Genomic DNA, 16,240 nt, shown 5'->3' on the forward strand with positions numbered 1-16,240 from the left:
CTTGTGCATTGATCACGAGTGAAGAGAGATTTCCCTTATTTGATAATTAGCATTTACGTCCGTGTCGGATCTAAATCTATAAGTGTTGAGTTATGCAAGGGCGTTTTCCCATTCAAAGCAGTTGTGGAACGCAACCATACTTTTAAATTCGTCCATACTATAAGGGAGTTCGACACTTGGCAATGTCAGTTTTGACCCTTTCAGAGCGAGTCGGTTGGCCTCTGACCTTTGGCTGGATACCCTTGATCGCATACATTTCCAATGTGTACTCAGAGCACATGTTTTGGCAGTCTATTTTCAGCCTGTAACTCTTTTCCGGAATACAGATCCGGTACCATTCCCGGGGTTGTGCGATCCGTCTGTGTATATGTGAGTTCAATTTGACTGATTGTCCTCGTTATAAGTTAAGAGATGTGTGACCGCCAGTGGATTATTCGCTTTGTCCACCCTTAGGGCGAGGGAGGAATCTACCAAGGGTACTGGAAGGTGGAGGAGTCCATGTTGCCCTTATCGTGTCATATAAATGCTGCTCTGGGTGAGCTTATCCAGACCGAAATCTCTGACGCGTTCAGGAACGATACATCATCATGAGGGTAACTCGCTTTGCTCCCCATTTATGACCTCATCAATGTCAGCACCCGTTCAGAGCGCTTTACTACATATTTTTCATTTTCAGAACTCGGTAGTACGAAAAATGTCTCGACACTAACCAGATCAGTTTTGGACTAACATACGATATACTTCTATTTCAACAATTCAGGTATGGACAGGATCTTTAGAAGTTGGAAAAAAACCCAATGAGGGTAATCATGCAGGCGAAGCTACTTCTTGATACATACAATCTGATTAACGCGCATATACATTTTTGTTTCGTTTTTTTTCACAATTACACTGGCAGCTGCGAGTGGGTGTTGTATAAAGTGTAAATAAATGAAATTTTAATTTATATTTTGTGGAAGCCATTTATTTGAGAACTCGAGGGAAAGTAAATAGGACAAGAAGTCAAAGGCCAGACTACGAGAAAAGATGGACACGGGATGGATAAGTCGAGGAAAATAATCTTATGTTCTTGACTTGTCCATCACCTTCTTGCTACCTTTCCATTAGAAATACATGTTTTCTCCTGTTCACGACCTATACTTCTGATTGTGAACATCTCACCCTCGCATTTCATCGCAAACTGCACGTTTCGTCTGGGAAGTGCAGTGTTAAAACATGTGCACTGACGATCGAATTAACCTGCCTTAGAAATAGAAATAATACTCCAGATCAAACCATGTCATTACCATGACCTAAATGAAAGAATTTCATTTGCTTTAAATGAAAGAACTGGTACCTGTAAAATCTTTATGACTAGAAACAGGCTAAATGGTAAAAGAGGAGAGAAACGATTTAGTTATATTAAATATGCTTGTTACAACATTAATAAAGCATTATAAAGCAATAACATAAATAACAGCAAGATTTGTCAGTTATAATAAATACCATTGTCAATAAAAATTACAACACTATATGGTTTTCTGAAAAAAACAATATAAATGTCAGCATGAAATAAATTGCAGGTGGCCACACAACCTTGAGCTTTTGGAACATGATAGCTTTCATTAAAGCTATAATTTTATGGTGTATTAATATCAGATCTTACATGAGGAGGTAAAAGAGAGTTATTAAATTACGTAATTCTAAATTTTGAACAAACGATAAAAATAATCACAAATTAAATAAAAAAGATGCTCAAGCGTGATACAAAAATCATATCAAATCAATAGAAGTTGAGTTTTGGACAGATTTAAAGCATGTTTATAAATAATGGATGTAAATGTTAACATAATAACAAATGATTATATTCTGCAAAACAGATCTTCTCATAAATATGTGGCTTACACTGAAAGACCCAAGTTTTTCAATTAGTGCATCCCCACTACCCAACAAACAAGCCAACAGTGAGGCTGATGTCCCCCACCAAAATCCCCAAATAAATAGATGACACATATTAATTTATAGCAAATTTATTTTTTTAAAAAGTATCAAGCAGTCAAACTTATTATCAACTATCCACTTTAGTTTCATCACTCTCTATCTGATAGAATCAAAATTATCTTGTCCCAAAGCATCAACCAATGAAATTGCTTAGCTCTAGCTCGAAATCTTATTCATTGAACTCAGTCAAGACATTCACCTAATGAACATCTACATCAAGTTTAAACATTCGACCTCAATTAAAAGCAGAGTAGTTATGTTCCAAAGCCTTGTCCAATCAAATTGCTTATCGCTCCTTAGCCTAAGCAGAAAATTCTCATCATCGAACTTAGTCAAGCTAATGATGTAATGAATTTATACTCAGAGTTTCATCACTCTCACTCAATTATAACCAAAGTTATTGTGCCCCAAAGCATCAAGCATTAACCAATCGCTCTGCTTACCCTGAGCAGAAAATGCTCATTATCGAACTTAGTCAAGGTATTGATGTAATGAAACTATACGACAAGTTTCATCACTCTCACTTAATTAGAACTAAAGTTATCATGTCCCAAAGCATCAACTAATCAAATTGCTTATCTCTGCTTACCCTAAGCGGACAATGTTCATCATCAAACTAGATCAAGGCATTCACCCAATGAATGCCTACATCAAGTTTGAACATTCTAGCTCAATTAGAATGAGAGTTATTGTGTTCCAAAGTCTAGACCAATCAAATTGCTTATCGAACTTAGTCAAGGTATTGATGTAATAAAACTATACACCAAATTTCATCACTCTCACTTAATTAGAACTAAAGTATCGTGTCCCAAAGCATAATCAATCAAATTGCTTATCTCTGCTTACCGTAAGCAGGCAATGTTCATCATCAAACTAGATCAAGGCATTTACCCAATCAACGCCTACATCCAGTTTGAACATTCTACCTCAATTCGATGGAGAGTTATTGTGTTCCAAAGTTTCGGCCAATCAAATTGCTTATCGCTCTTCTTACCCTGAGCAGAAAATGCTCATTATCGAACTTAGTCAAAGGAATTGATGTAATGAAACTATACGACAAGTTTTATTACTCTCACTTAATTAGAACTAAAGTTATTGTGTTCCAAAGTATCAACCAATCAAATTGCTTAAATCTGCTTAACCTAATCAGAAAATGCGCATCTTCGAATTCCATTAAGGCATTGACCTAATAAACACCTACACCAAGTTTGAACATCCTAGCTCAATTAGAAGGAGAGTTATTGTGTCACAAAAAGTGTGACGGACAGACAGACCGATGGACGAACCCATTTTAATAGTCCCCTGCTTTTTTCAAAAGGCGGGGGCAAAAAACAAGAATACAGTTATAACAATCTTAAAGCTGACAAAAAAACTTACTAATTGAACAATGAAAATAAAAATAAAAAATAAAAAATTATTTTGATCATCTTAGGTTTCTTTCACAAAGCTTTGGGTTTCAAAAGGAGTCATAAACAAAAATATGTATAAAATATGATAATATGAGTTTACATAATAGTTTGATTAATGCTCAATATTAAGTACCTGGAAATAATTACTCTTACTTATATAAGATATTATAAGTAAATTATAAAAAATGAGACTTAATTATCTGGACCAAAAGGGCTAATGGAGACAGGCAGTGTGCTGCGACAGAGATTTTGTCCAGAAAGTTGTTTTTTTAGCCAATTCTTCATCGAAATTCAAGAGTCAAGTGTTCCTTTATGTGTACTCGAATGAGTAATCATGTAGGAAATGGTTTTCTGTCCTATCTGATCGAATGACTAGATGCTTCTACTTGTCAGGTCTCCCATCCTGCATCACTGACAAGGGGAAGGTTAGAAGGTCCTGAGGGGGTTTCTCGGCCAGCACTAGGATCTACCCTATGATCTCTTAGTTAGTAAGGACCAATTCTTTGGATTCAAACATAAACCTTACAACCATCTTCATGGTAGAAAATTTGTTACATGTATAAAAGATAAGATGTATATAAAATATTCCACATAAATAAATACAAAAAAAAATAAATCATAAATTAGGTATTGGACTGTTTAAATTAGCCAGTAACATATTCTATCGTAATATTCCACATCAATAAATACAAAAAATAAATCATAAATTAGGTATTGGACTGTTTAAAATAGCCAGTAACATATTCTATCGTAATATTCCACATCAATAAATACAAAAAATAAATCATAAATTAGGTATTGGACTGTTTAAATTAGCCAGTAACATATTCTATCATAATATTCCACATCAATAAATACAAAAAATAAATCATAAATTTGGTATTGGACTGTTTAAATTATTTTCTCAGTTTCAAGTTTTGAGGCTTATATGCGGACCCACAGAAGTTAATTGGTTTTAATTTCTTGCAAAATATAAAAGGAAAATAGCCCAATTTAAATAAACCCGCTTGAACTGCAGAAAGATAATCTTAACAGAGAGAAAGTGACATTTGTTGCTTTAATTCTTTGACCAACCAAATAGCATTAAACAATTTTTATTACTTTTAAGTAATAAAAATCATTCAATTAGAGTTTAAAAACTCTAATATTTAGCAATAATTGTGAGATTCTAATAATTTTACAAATGAAATGAAATGAAATGTGGTTTTATGGCACGTCAACACCCACCGGGCTATATTGCACCAAACATATGGTGATTTATGTAAGACAAGTTAAATAAATATTAATAATTTTAGAGAAGGAACATTTTTAATTACATAAAGACATAGAACATATAGAATATTTACTTTTCACATATTGCTAAAATTAATTCTTCAGAATGGGTGGGGTCCTTAGTCCAAACATCCCCTGAAAGGGGTTAAAAATTATATGTGCATAAAACAGTACTAAGGTTAGAATGAGAATATCTCAGTGTAATTCACAATACAGAAATCTCATACTAATCTAGTATTACTGTATGCAGAGAGAATATGTACAAAAAATAGACATCATAGATATTTTTGAGGCAAGGTTAACATCATTTATAAGCGATCATATACACGATATTCTGCTCGATCACCCAAGCAAGGACTAATGAAAAATATGTATCCATCTTTGACAAGGCCAGGCAATGAAAACCAAAACTTATTATTTGGTACAATTTCTTGTCCGGTGGCACCGTACACAACCTTTTTATACAAACAACCTACAAAGGAAAGAATTAAAATGATGAAAAAGACTATTAGAGACAATTTTAACGATACTGACAAGAAGTTCTCCCTGGGATCCCATTTCACTAAGCACATCTCTACTTCATTCACTAATACTCCCATTTAAAGGATAATATTGATGTCAGTCATTATTACATGTGATAGAACTGGTTAAACAAATTCATCAGTTAGAAACAAAGTTATATTGTCCCAAAGCATCGAATAATGAGATTGCTAAGCTCTGCTTAGCTCTGCTTAGCTTTAACGACAAATGTTAATCATGTTAGTCAAGACATTCACCTAATGAAATGAAATGGGGTTTAACGTCCTACTGTTTTGCTCCGAACTGGGCTAATGAAGACGGGCATACGCCATACAGTGTGCTACGAGGGAAATTTTGCACTACAGCCTACTCTTATATCGAATTCCAACTGTCAAGGGATCTTTTACGTGCACGCCAATGTGTACATGGGACCTCGGTTTTTCGTCTCATCCAAATGACTAGACAGCTGTCCTTGTCAGACCCTCCGTCCTGCATCACTGACAAGGGGGAACCACGCCAGAAAATCTGGATGGACTTTCTCGGCCAATGCAGGGATCGTACATTCACCTAATGAAGATCTACATCAAGTTTAAAGTAGCTAATCTGTAACTCAATATCATCCACAGTCATCAACATTGAAAATACAAATCATTTGTTAATTTAAATCAACATTGATGTGATCTTACCGGGAAAAGATGGGCTTCTGATATCCCATATTTAAGACCAGATAAACATTTTACTCTTGGTACACGAATTATGTATCATAATGTGTTTCAGCGACATTTGTAACAAGGGACTCGAAGAACGAGGCTAGACATTTTCCTCAAGTCAAACAGTAACACCAAATTCTAATCTGGAGAGCATGCACAATAAACACTATAGGTGTAGACTGGAATAACCAGATGCTAGAGATTGCCATTCGACTGAGACTTCTGGCGTATTTCACCGAACATAACAGATTTGAAATCAAGAGTAAAAAACAGAAACGACTGAATGCAAATCAATTTATATACATTCATATTACATTATTATATGCGTTGCGACCCACATGTGTCTATTTCTTGGTCCCAAATATTAGCGATTTAACTCCTTTAAACATTCTACCTCAATTAAAAGCAGAGTTGTTATGTTCCAAAGCATGCACAATAAACACTATAGGTGTAGACTGGAATAACCAGATGCTAGAGATTGCCATTCGACTGAGACTTCTGGCGTATTTCACCGAACATAACAGATTTGAAATCAAGAGTAAAAAACAGAAACGACTGAATGCAAATCAATTAATATACATTCATATTACATTATTATATGTGTTGCGACCCATATGTGTCTATTTCTTGGTCCCAAATATTAGCGATTTAACTCCTTTAAACATTCTACCTCAATTAAAAGCAGAGTTGTTATGTTCCAAAGTCTTGACCAATTAAATAGCTGATCGTTACTTAGCCTAAGCAGAAAATTCTCATCATCGAACTTAGTCATAGTATTGATATAATGAATCTATACTTGGAGTTTCATCGCTCTCACCGAATTAGAACTAAAGTTATTGTGTTCCAAAGTCTCACCTAATGAAATTGCTTATCCCTGCTTTATCTTAGTGGAAAATGTGCATGATCAAACTCTTTCAAGGCATTCACCTAATAGACACCTACACCAAGTTTGAACGTTCGACCTCAATTAAGAGTTGAGAGTTATTGTGTTTCAAAGTCTCAAACAATCAGATTGAAGTCTTTACTTTGCATCTAATAAAGTAGAAAATGCTCTGCATCTAACTTTGTTAAGTAAAGTATTGATCTAATGAAACTATACACAAAGTTTCATCCCTTTCACTCAATTAAAACCAAAGTTGTTGAGTTCCAAAGTCTCAACCAATGGAATTGCTTATTACTCTGCTTACCCTGAGCCGAAAATGCTCATTAATGAACTTAGTCAATACTCTCACTCTCACTTAATTAGAACTAAAGTTATTGTGTCCCAAAGCATCAACCAATGAAATTGCTTATCTCTGCATAATGTAAGCAGAAAATGCTCATCTTTGAACTCCATCAAGGCATTCACCTAATATACACCTACACCAAGTTTGAACTTTGAATGTTCTAGCTCAATTAGAAGGAGAGTTATTGTCCCACAGATCCATTTTAATAGTCCCCTGCTTTCTTGAGAGTTCTGGGCATATATATGCTGCCTCTATCTTTCAACTTACCAATTCCAAAATAAAGCAAAAGGGAGGAGAAGAAGAGTATAATAATAATAGATCCGGCACTAATTCCTGGTGCTAGGCAACCATCTACACAAACACATGGTGAATATAGGGTGAATTCATAATTACTGTCAGATGTCATCTTCTCAAACCGAAACTCATTAGTTTCACTACAGATGAGATGAACAATACTTGTGATATTTGTGCCTGAACAAAACATTGACAAGTTTATTATTAATACAATCATTTAAGTTTATATAAGATAGGTTGCTAGGCAACGAAACATACGCCCACAGCAGCTAAATCGTCCGGACAGTCAACAAGAATTGTCACATATTTTTACTTTTTCGGTAATGAAACATTTATAATACATTAAAATCTGATTAAGAGTAACAACTCATTAAGTAATTATCAGAAAACCATTAGAATTGGTTTGGTTTTTATAAAGTTTTGCCCCATGCTAACGTTTAGTATAGGAAACTTTTAACATCATGGATTTAGCTGTTCAAGTCATAAAAATTCATTGCAAATCAATATACTTGTTTGTCTCAAGACCTTATACTCTGTGTATGAATCTGAAGTCAATCGGATGATAACTTTTGCTTCTAGAGGGTCACAATGTTTTTAAAAGTGATCAAGAGACATAACTTTGGCAGTAATTATCGGAAATCGTTGAAAATCAATATGATTCTTCGTCTCATGACCTCAAACACTCTGTATCAATTTAAAGTCAATCGGATATTAACTTTAGCCTCTAAAGCATTTACAAGATTTTTTGAAGTGATCAAGGGCCATAACTCTGGCAGTAATTATCGAAAATCTTCGTCTCATGACCTTTAACACTGTGTATAAATTTAAAGTCAATCGGATATTAACTTTAGCCTCTAGAGCGTCCACAAGATTTTTCAAAGTGATCAAGGGCCATAACTCTGGCAATAATTATCGGAAATCGCTGAAAATGAATCGCCTTCTTTGTCTCATGACCTTAAACACTGTGTATAAATTTAAAGTCAATCGGATATTAACTTTGACCTCTAGAGCATCCATAAGATTTTTTTGAATTGATCAAGGGCCATAACTCTAGAAGTAATTATCGGAAATTGCTGAAAATCAATAGGCTTCTTCGTCTCATGACCTTAAACACTGTGTATAAATTTAAAGTCAATCGGATATTAACTCTGACCTCTAGAGCGTCCACAAGATTTTTTGAAGCGATCAAGGGCCATAGCTCTGGCAGTAATCATCGGAAATCGCTGAAAATCAATAGGCTTCTTCGTCTCACGACCTTAAACACTGTGTATAAATTTGAAGTCAATCGGATATTAACTTTAGCCTCTAGAGCGCCCACAAGCACGGGGGCGACGACAATATACGACCACATTTCAATGTGGGCGTATAAAAACTTTGAAAATGGGGTGGGGATGGTTGGGAATCGGGGTGGAGAGGATCAGCAAAACTACCTTAAAAGAGCAGCAAAGGTTGTATCTGTGTAGCTGGTGGATAAAAAACTGATACATCTGTGTAGCTGGTGGATAAAAAACTGATACAAATGTACAGGCGAACATAGTAGACATGAATAGTTACTTCCCTTTCTTGGTTAATATACTGCTAGAGAACATCAATTGAAATGAGTGAGAGGGAGAGAGAGAGAAATTTCAATCAACGCAAAATAAGTCATTTCAGGACTAACATATGATACCATTCTTTTATTTTAATAATTTGCTTGTGAGTGGGAATTTTATAGGTGTAAGGATACCGGTCTGAAGGCCCCAGAAAAAAAACCCCCTACACCTTGACTTAACGACAGACTTTATGATCTAAAGAGCAGGGGTTAGACTATGATCTCAGAATCCTACCAGTACTGTTCTAGTACCAGTACCATTCAAACTATGGATAATTGTTCTAAACATACACTGAATTTGAGATCAAAGGAATGCATACCTAATATTTTGGTAAATTGGTATATTACTAAACAAATACTCATAAATTTATGAGTATTGGGAGTTGTTGTTTTTAAACTGTCCTTTTTATATAGGTCAATACAAACATCTATATAAATATTTTTAACAGTCAGTGGTCCTCTTTTTGGTGGGGGTGGGGCTGGATGGCCGAATGGTTAGCACGTGCGCGCTGTATCATGAGGCCTGTCATTGAGTCAGCTGGCGTGGTTTTAAATCCCCGGTTGTACGTGACTAGGAGTAGGGTTGCCTGTCCAACCTCGTGGGTTTTCCACGGGTCCTCCAACTGCTAAAGACCCCTATGCGCAAGCAAATTATCGAAATAAAACTAAACCACATGTTAGTCACGAAATGACCTAGTCTATGTCGAGTGGACGCTAAACCCCATTTCTCTCTCTCTTGTTGGTCATTTCCTTCTAGCTTAAAACGTACTAGGCCAGAATTATAGGCTTTACATTGTTTTTGAAATAAAATGCTTGATGGCTGATAGAAATACAAAAATAATTGATAATTATACAAACCCCTCAGTCAATGCAAGGCGATATTAAGCATTATATTATATATATGTACTATCTTACCTGATGCCTTATATTTCATTGATGTATGGAGCTTCCCTGTGGTTTTATTTGCAGTAGTAGTGAAAGTCATGTCCTTCAAATCACCCAAGTCCAGGACTTTCTTTGTATTCTTAGTTGTCAAACATAGAGATGAATCTGAAAAAAATGAAAATCATTAAAAAAGTATAAAATTAACGATAGATATAATCTATATACATATATATTCATTCTACTAGCTAAACTAAACCTAACCTAATCTGTAAACTATATCCACTGTGTAATAACAATTAATAAGAGTGGTGGTGGACATATTCTGGCATTTACTCTGAAATCTTCATCGAAACAACTTTTATAGGCATAAAATAGCATTCCATGACTTGATTTGCCTATTATAAATATACCGGTAATGAACTTTTAATACACTCCCCCCCCCCCAAAAAAAAAACCCAGGATAAATTAAAGAGATTACCAATTAGAGCTTTCTTAGTAGGGAACTAGGTAATTAAATTGTGTCTTAAATATTGAATATCTGGAGCCTATAACCATAACATCAATATTTATTGAAATGGACCATTGATATTAAATTCTAATTCGTGTTTTTAATGTCGATGTTTATGATGGATAATAATGAGTTAGAGAATGTTTTATTTATTAATCCAATCCTTAAATAGGAGGGTTGGATGAAATGTGCGTGCTGTATCATAAAGTCTGTCATCGAGTCAACTGGTGTGGTTTCGATTCCCTGTACGTGACAAGGAGTAGGGTCATCTGTCCAACCTCATGGGTTTTCTCCGGGTCCTTCGGTTTCCTCCCACTGCTAAAGACCCCTTCGTGCAAGCGAATTATTGAAATAAAATTAAACCATATGTTAGTCCCCATCTCTCTCTCTCTCTCTCTCCTTAAATATTCTTTTTTTAACCTTTTATAGTTGGACATGGATGAGCACTACATGGACTATATTCATAAAATTTCCCTCCAGATTCTCTGGGATCTAGAAATAGTGGGTTTCCATCATCTGATATTCTGTGGAGATCAATGACACCTCCTTCCACTCCGAAATTTACGCTTTCTGCTGAATGGTCAAAACTGCAGGTACACGGGTCTCTGTAGACACATTTTTGACTATCAACTTCTGCAAACCATGTTAAAATAACTAAGGAAAGTAAAACTGTTGTCATTTTCACATTTCACTTTAATGTTTTTCTGTGATAGATCTACTTTAGGAAATATACGAAATATTTATTATTATTTTCCTCCACACCAAGGAAATACCAAATGTCACATGATCGACACCAAACGTGAACTTCGCCAGCGAGATCGGCTACTAATGGGACGTAATTCTATCATATAGGCTACAGGTAACAGACCACCATTAATATCCCCATTGACTTCTGGCCTCTTTGGCCACATCCAACTTTTCCCAAAATTTTCGTTGGGTTGAATTCATTCCAGACAAATGAATTAATGTCTTTGCACTAAAATTTGTATGAGGTTGACCACCAAAATTTTGAGATACCGTACACAAACTTGAAGAAGCATACTAAAAACATGTAACCCGTACATATCACCGTAACCGACCTGATAACTCCGTTATCCTTCCGCCTCAAAATAATAAATATTTAACAAAACCTGGCAGAAAATGTTAATTCAAACCCATTCGTCCATTCTAGACAACAAAATTAACAAAAATTGGCATGCAAAAGGGGAGAAAAGTATGGTAGCTGATTAGTATCATGTCGTGATGTGGTGTCGCCCTTCATAAGGCGACAACCCGACAACCCAACATCACGACATTTTAACCCGACACTACGACAACCCGACAATAGGACATCACTACATTTTCACCCTCAATACGACATTTTCACCCGACACCATGACATTAAAAAAATGTCTTATTGTCGGGTTAAAATGTCGTGATGTCGGGTTGTCGTGGTGTCGGGTTATCGGCCATATTCCTCACAATACTATGATTATGTTCCCCGGGATTTTGCAGCGCGGTTTCTCCATGTCGGTATTGCAGGACAAAGGTCCTTATTATATGCATGGTTTTGTAAAGCGATATGATTTTTTTTACAATATAAGGCCAATAGTGAGTAAACACTCCAGTTGTTCAGAACACTTAGGAAAATTCTACCACCCCTTCCTAAATGCGAGTTAGGGTTGGAGAGAGAGAGATGGGGTTTAACATCCACTCGACACGAACTAGGTCATATCAGGACTAACATATGGTTCAACTTTATTTCAATAATTTGCTTGCGCGTAGGGGTCTTTAAGACCCAGAGAAACCCCACGAGGTTGGACAGGCGACTCTACTCCTTGTCACGTACAAGCGGAGAATCGAAACCCAACACTCGACCCAATGACAGACCTTATGATGCAACGCGAATGCTTTAACTATTAAGCACCCAACTTTCCAATTAGTGTTGCGTAGTTGGCTCTCAATATGATAATACCAGACACTAGAGATTGTCAGAAAATCCTAAAAAGATTGATATAAATATTCATTTTTATATGCTCAGTTGTCTTTGGATAACATAATCCAACCATTTATTAATATAGGCAGTACATATAAATCTATATTATTTGTGTTTAAAAGTTTAATGTCATGTATGTATTATAAATGTTTAAATACTTCTGTGTTGCTGCCGGCTCGGCTCTTCTTTCCCTTTTCAGGTAACTTTTGTCTGAGAAGAGTCATCCTCAACAAGGAAAACTTTAATGGACTGCAGACTATATATGATTTGAAATGCTGAAGTGGTGAACTGTTTTTAAGGACTTGAAGTTTTAAATATGGAAATAATCACACGGACAGTTTTTAATATGGAAATAATCTACTGGTCCACCTATGTGGTTTTTACTGCGAGAACTTCGCTTTTCCACATAAAGCAAACAGATCCGTTTTCCCCACGTTTTTTTTTTCTATCTGCAGTGATGACACCAAACATCAATCAGCTGGACCTCCTGTTTATTATGACCGAGGGACAAGTGATGGCCCTCTCTTCTCATGTGTGAATTTTAACATGGTGTTTTAAAGTGACATAATGATATACAAGAACTTGTTTTTCGTTTTGGTTTTTGTTTTTACCCATTTTCTGTTTTTATATATTACGCCTTGATATGTAAATAACTTAATTAAATCAGCCTGCCAAAATAGCATATTTTAATGTATTGGACAAATTAATTACTGAACATGATTTAAACAATAATTACATACTTTTATTTGCACATATTTCATGTTACAGAACTTCTAAATTTTCTATTTTTCTAAACTTGGAACATAACCGTTATGGGAAAATGAATGGGGTCAAAATTCTTTCGAAATTTTCGACATACCAACATGATGTGATCGATGGGGCGGGGGGGGGGGTGTTACCTATTTATGGTAATTTGAATGGGGTCTAAATCATTTTCGACATCTAAACATGTGGGGTTGGTTGTGGGGTCTAGGAGACTTTTTTTTTTCTATCTATACCCTCATATTTTAAAATATTGTTTAATGTGGGCCAACTGATAATTCATCAGTCCAAATAGATTATATTATTTCTTAATCAATTATTTACTGCGAGGAGTATGCTAATTATTATACATTATTTAGGTTTTTTTATACGCCTATATTAGACAATAGATAGATAGTTTTATATGCCCACATTTCAGGTTACAGAATAAAATTCTAAATTTACCATTTTCCTAAACTTGGAACATAACCGTTATGGTGATGTGGGGTTGGTTGTGGGGTCGAGGAGATTTTTCTTTTTACCTATACCCTCATATTTCAAAATATTTTTTAATGTGGGCTACTGATAATTCATCAGTCCAAATAGATTATATTATTTCTTAATCAATTATTTACTTATAAGTAAGAGATTATGATTTATATTGCTTTTCCCTAATTATTATACATTTAGTTTTTTTATACACCTATATTAAACATACATTATGCAAGAGCTAAATCTGCCTATTGCAGGTCTTCTATAGGTCTGAAATGTTATCTAAATTATTAATTAGACATTAATTAACCTATCCAGACCATAATCAACTTTAGATGGCATCGCTAGCCTGCGATATTTTGTGGATTATGAGCCGATTTACTGCATAACCTTCCTTCACGAGTTAACGATTAAATGGATAATCGAGACTATGCTGTTTATCGTACTGACTTTAGTAATGGTGATCGAGGCTAGGTTGTAATTTCAATGCTTAGTTCTCGGCGGTTCATAGTGGATGAATTTGAATGAAATTTTCAGCAAATTGCCTTTACATTATATAGTTTTAATCTATTATAGTGTTAACTGCCAACTCGTTATCGAATATACCATAATGTATCTTTAATGTGGCCCAACTGATAATTCATCAGTCCAAATAAATTATATTATTTCTTAATCAATTATTTACTTATAGATAAGAGATTATAATTTATATTTGTATTTCCCTAATTATTATACATTATTTAGTTTTTTATACGCCCATATTAAACAATAGTTAGATATTTTTATATGCCCATATTTCATATTGAACATAACCGTAATGGGAATTTGAATGGCGCCAAAATCAATTCGAAATTTTCGACATACAAACATGTGGGGGTGGTGGTAGGGGTCGAGCAAATGTTATAAGAGTTTTTGCCTGCAAATAATTAGATATTTTTTTTTATTTGTACCAACATATTTTAAGATATTGTTTAATATGAGCCAACTTAATTATGTCTTTTTTCTAAATCAGTTGTACTTATAGATGTAGTTAAAAAATCGTTTACAAATAAAATATTTTACCATCAAGGTTTCTACTGAATTAGTAATTTTGCTGTCAACAAGCTGGCGGTAGACGTAAAATGAAATGTTGCTGATCGAATATTGGCTGTTGTGAAGATTTGCACGGAATAAGTTGCCACATCTATATGGAATAAACAGGCGCTTGTAACGTGGAAAATATTTCAAAAATAACATTAAACTATGCCTAAAGGAGCCACGGTGGCTAAGTGGGTAAGACTACGGCTTGCTAGCCTGGAGGTCGCGTGTTCAATCCCTGCATTGGCCGAGAAAGTTCATCGGGGGTTTCCCCTTCTCAGTGGTGCAGGACAGAGGGCCTGACAAGGACAGGTGTCTATAGTCGTTCGGATGGGAAGAAAAACCGCGGTTCCGTGTATACATGGGTGTGCACGTAAAAGATCCCTTGCCCGGGCATAATTTCCCTCATAGCACAATGTATGGCGTATGCCCATCTTCATTAGCCCAGATAAAGAGAACAGTATTGTAATTTGACCAAATTTTGTCTAAAAATCAGGAATATTTACAGAAAATCTCCAGATTCCCACCATTTCGATGTAGAAATTAATCCTTTCATGACCACTCAAATGAGTCAAAATGTCTAATATAACTTAGATGGGATCATTAAGTTTCTATAAGAAAATGCCCCAGCTTTCCTACATAAAATTGAAAATTGGTAACACTGTGTTAATAATGTACAGCAGGTGGGTTTTTAAAAAATGTTCAAAACAGGGGTTGGCTCAATTTTGCCACTATTTTCCCCTGCACAAGCCTTTTTTGCATCTTTTGAACATTAAATTCTTGCATTTCCTTTATCTAGAAAGCAATATTCAAGCCTTTCTAGACATTTTTCATTCCGCCATTCCATTAAGAGAGGCTATAAACGATCCACCCCATCCTTTTTTAAAAAAAACGTGTTCTGAGAGATTTAATTGCACCTGTGTTGACAATTAAATGATAGTAATTGGAATTTGTGGTTGAATTACAGCTAGGAATGTAATTTTACACCAATAAATAGTTATTTTGTACATGTCAAGGCTTTTTAACCCTTTTTGTTTAAAGTCAAACTTAGAACCCTGAGACATTTCGGGACAATGAGACCACACCCTAATATAAAAATGGTGTAGATGTATAAATCTCAGCTTAATGTTCAATATTTTATCAAAATCTAGGATTCGTGGTGTTTCTTGCATTTATGTTAATTATAGAACAATAGAATGTTATTTTTAGGCCTCCTTTATGTTGTCAACTCTGTCATAATTACTTTTTTGACTACATTTTTTTCAGGAAATTTTCAGCACAAGGATTGTAATACTAATTTGTATGATGCTTCTGAAGTTTGAGATGTTGGTATCATTGAAATATTCCCATATTCTGTGACCCTTTAGTTAGAGAGGGATGTTCATAAACAATTAAAACAAAATTTTGAACTATAAAAAAAACGAAACGAAATAGGATATTATTTTAATCAGATTCGGGGGGGGGGGGGGGGCGTGACCAAATGGTTAGCGTGTGCTGCATCATAAGGTCTATCATTGAGTCAACTGGCGTGGTTTCGATTTCCCGGTTGTACTTGACAAGG

General features: G+C 35.1%; 1 protein-coding gene across 1 annotated transcript; it reads right to left on the reverse strand.

Moving 5' to 3' along the window:
• Positions 1-1,386: 1,386 nt before the first annotated feature.
• Positions 1,387-11,180, reverse strand: LOC126821700 (uncharacterized). The gene is made up of 4 exons (XM_050550187.1): positions 10,815-11,180; positions 9,917-10,051; positions 7,384-7,587; positions 1,387-5,133 (listed from the first exon to the last, which is right to left on the reverse strand). The coding sequence occupies exons 1-4, from the start codon at positions 11,071-11,073 to the stop codon at positions 4,970-4,972; spliced, it is 762 nt and encodes a 253-aa protein (XP_050406144.1). The 5' UTR covers positions 11,074-11,180; the 3' UTR covers positions 1,387-4,969.
• Between the last annotated feature and the right edge of the window lie 5,060 nt (positions 11,181-16,240).

The sequence above is a fragment of the Patella vulgata genome, chromosome 1 (assembly GCF_932274485.2).
Source record: "Patella vulgata chromosome 1, xgPatVulg1.2, whole genome shotgun sequence".
In the NCBI taxonomy this organism is placed as follows: Eukaryota; Metazoa; Mollusca; class Gastropoda; family Patellidae; genus Patella; species Patella vulgata.

Excerpts from the sequence above, each read along its gene's own strand:
- LOC126821700 (XM_050550187.1), bottom strand. The coding sequence starts at position 11,073 with ATGACAACAGTTTTACTTTCCTTAGTTATTTTAACATGGTTTGCAGAA. Across the intron at positions 7,588-9,916 it reads AATGAAATATAAGGCATCAG|GCACAAATATCACAAGTATT; the intron begins GTAAGATAGTAC and ends TGTTTTGTTCAG. Across the intron at positions 5,134-7,383 it reads TTTGCTTTATTTTGGAATTG|GTTGTTTGTATAAAAAGGTT; the intron begins GTAAGTTGAAAG and ends TTTCCTTTGTAG.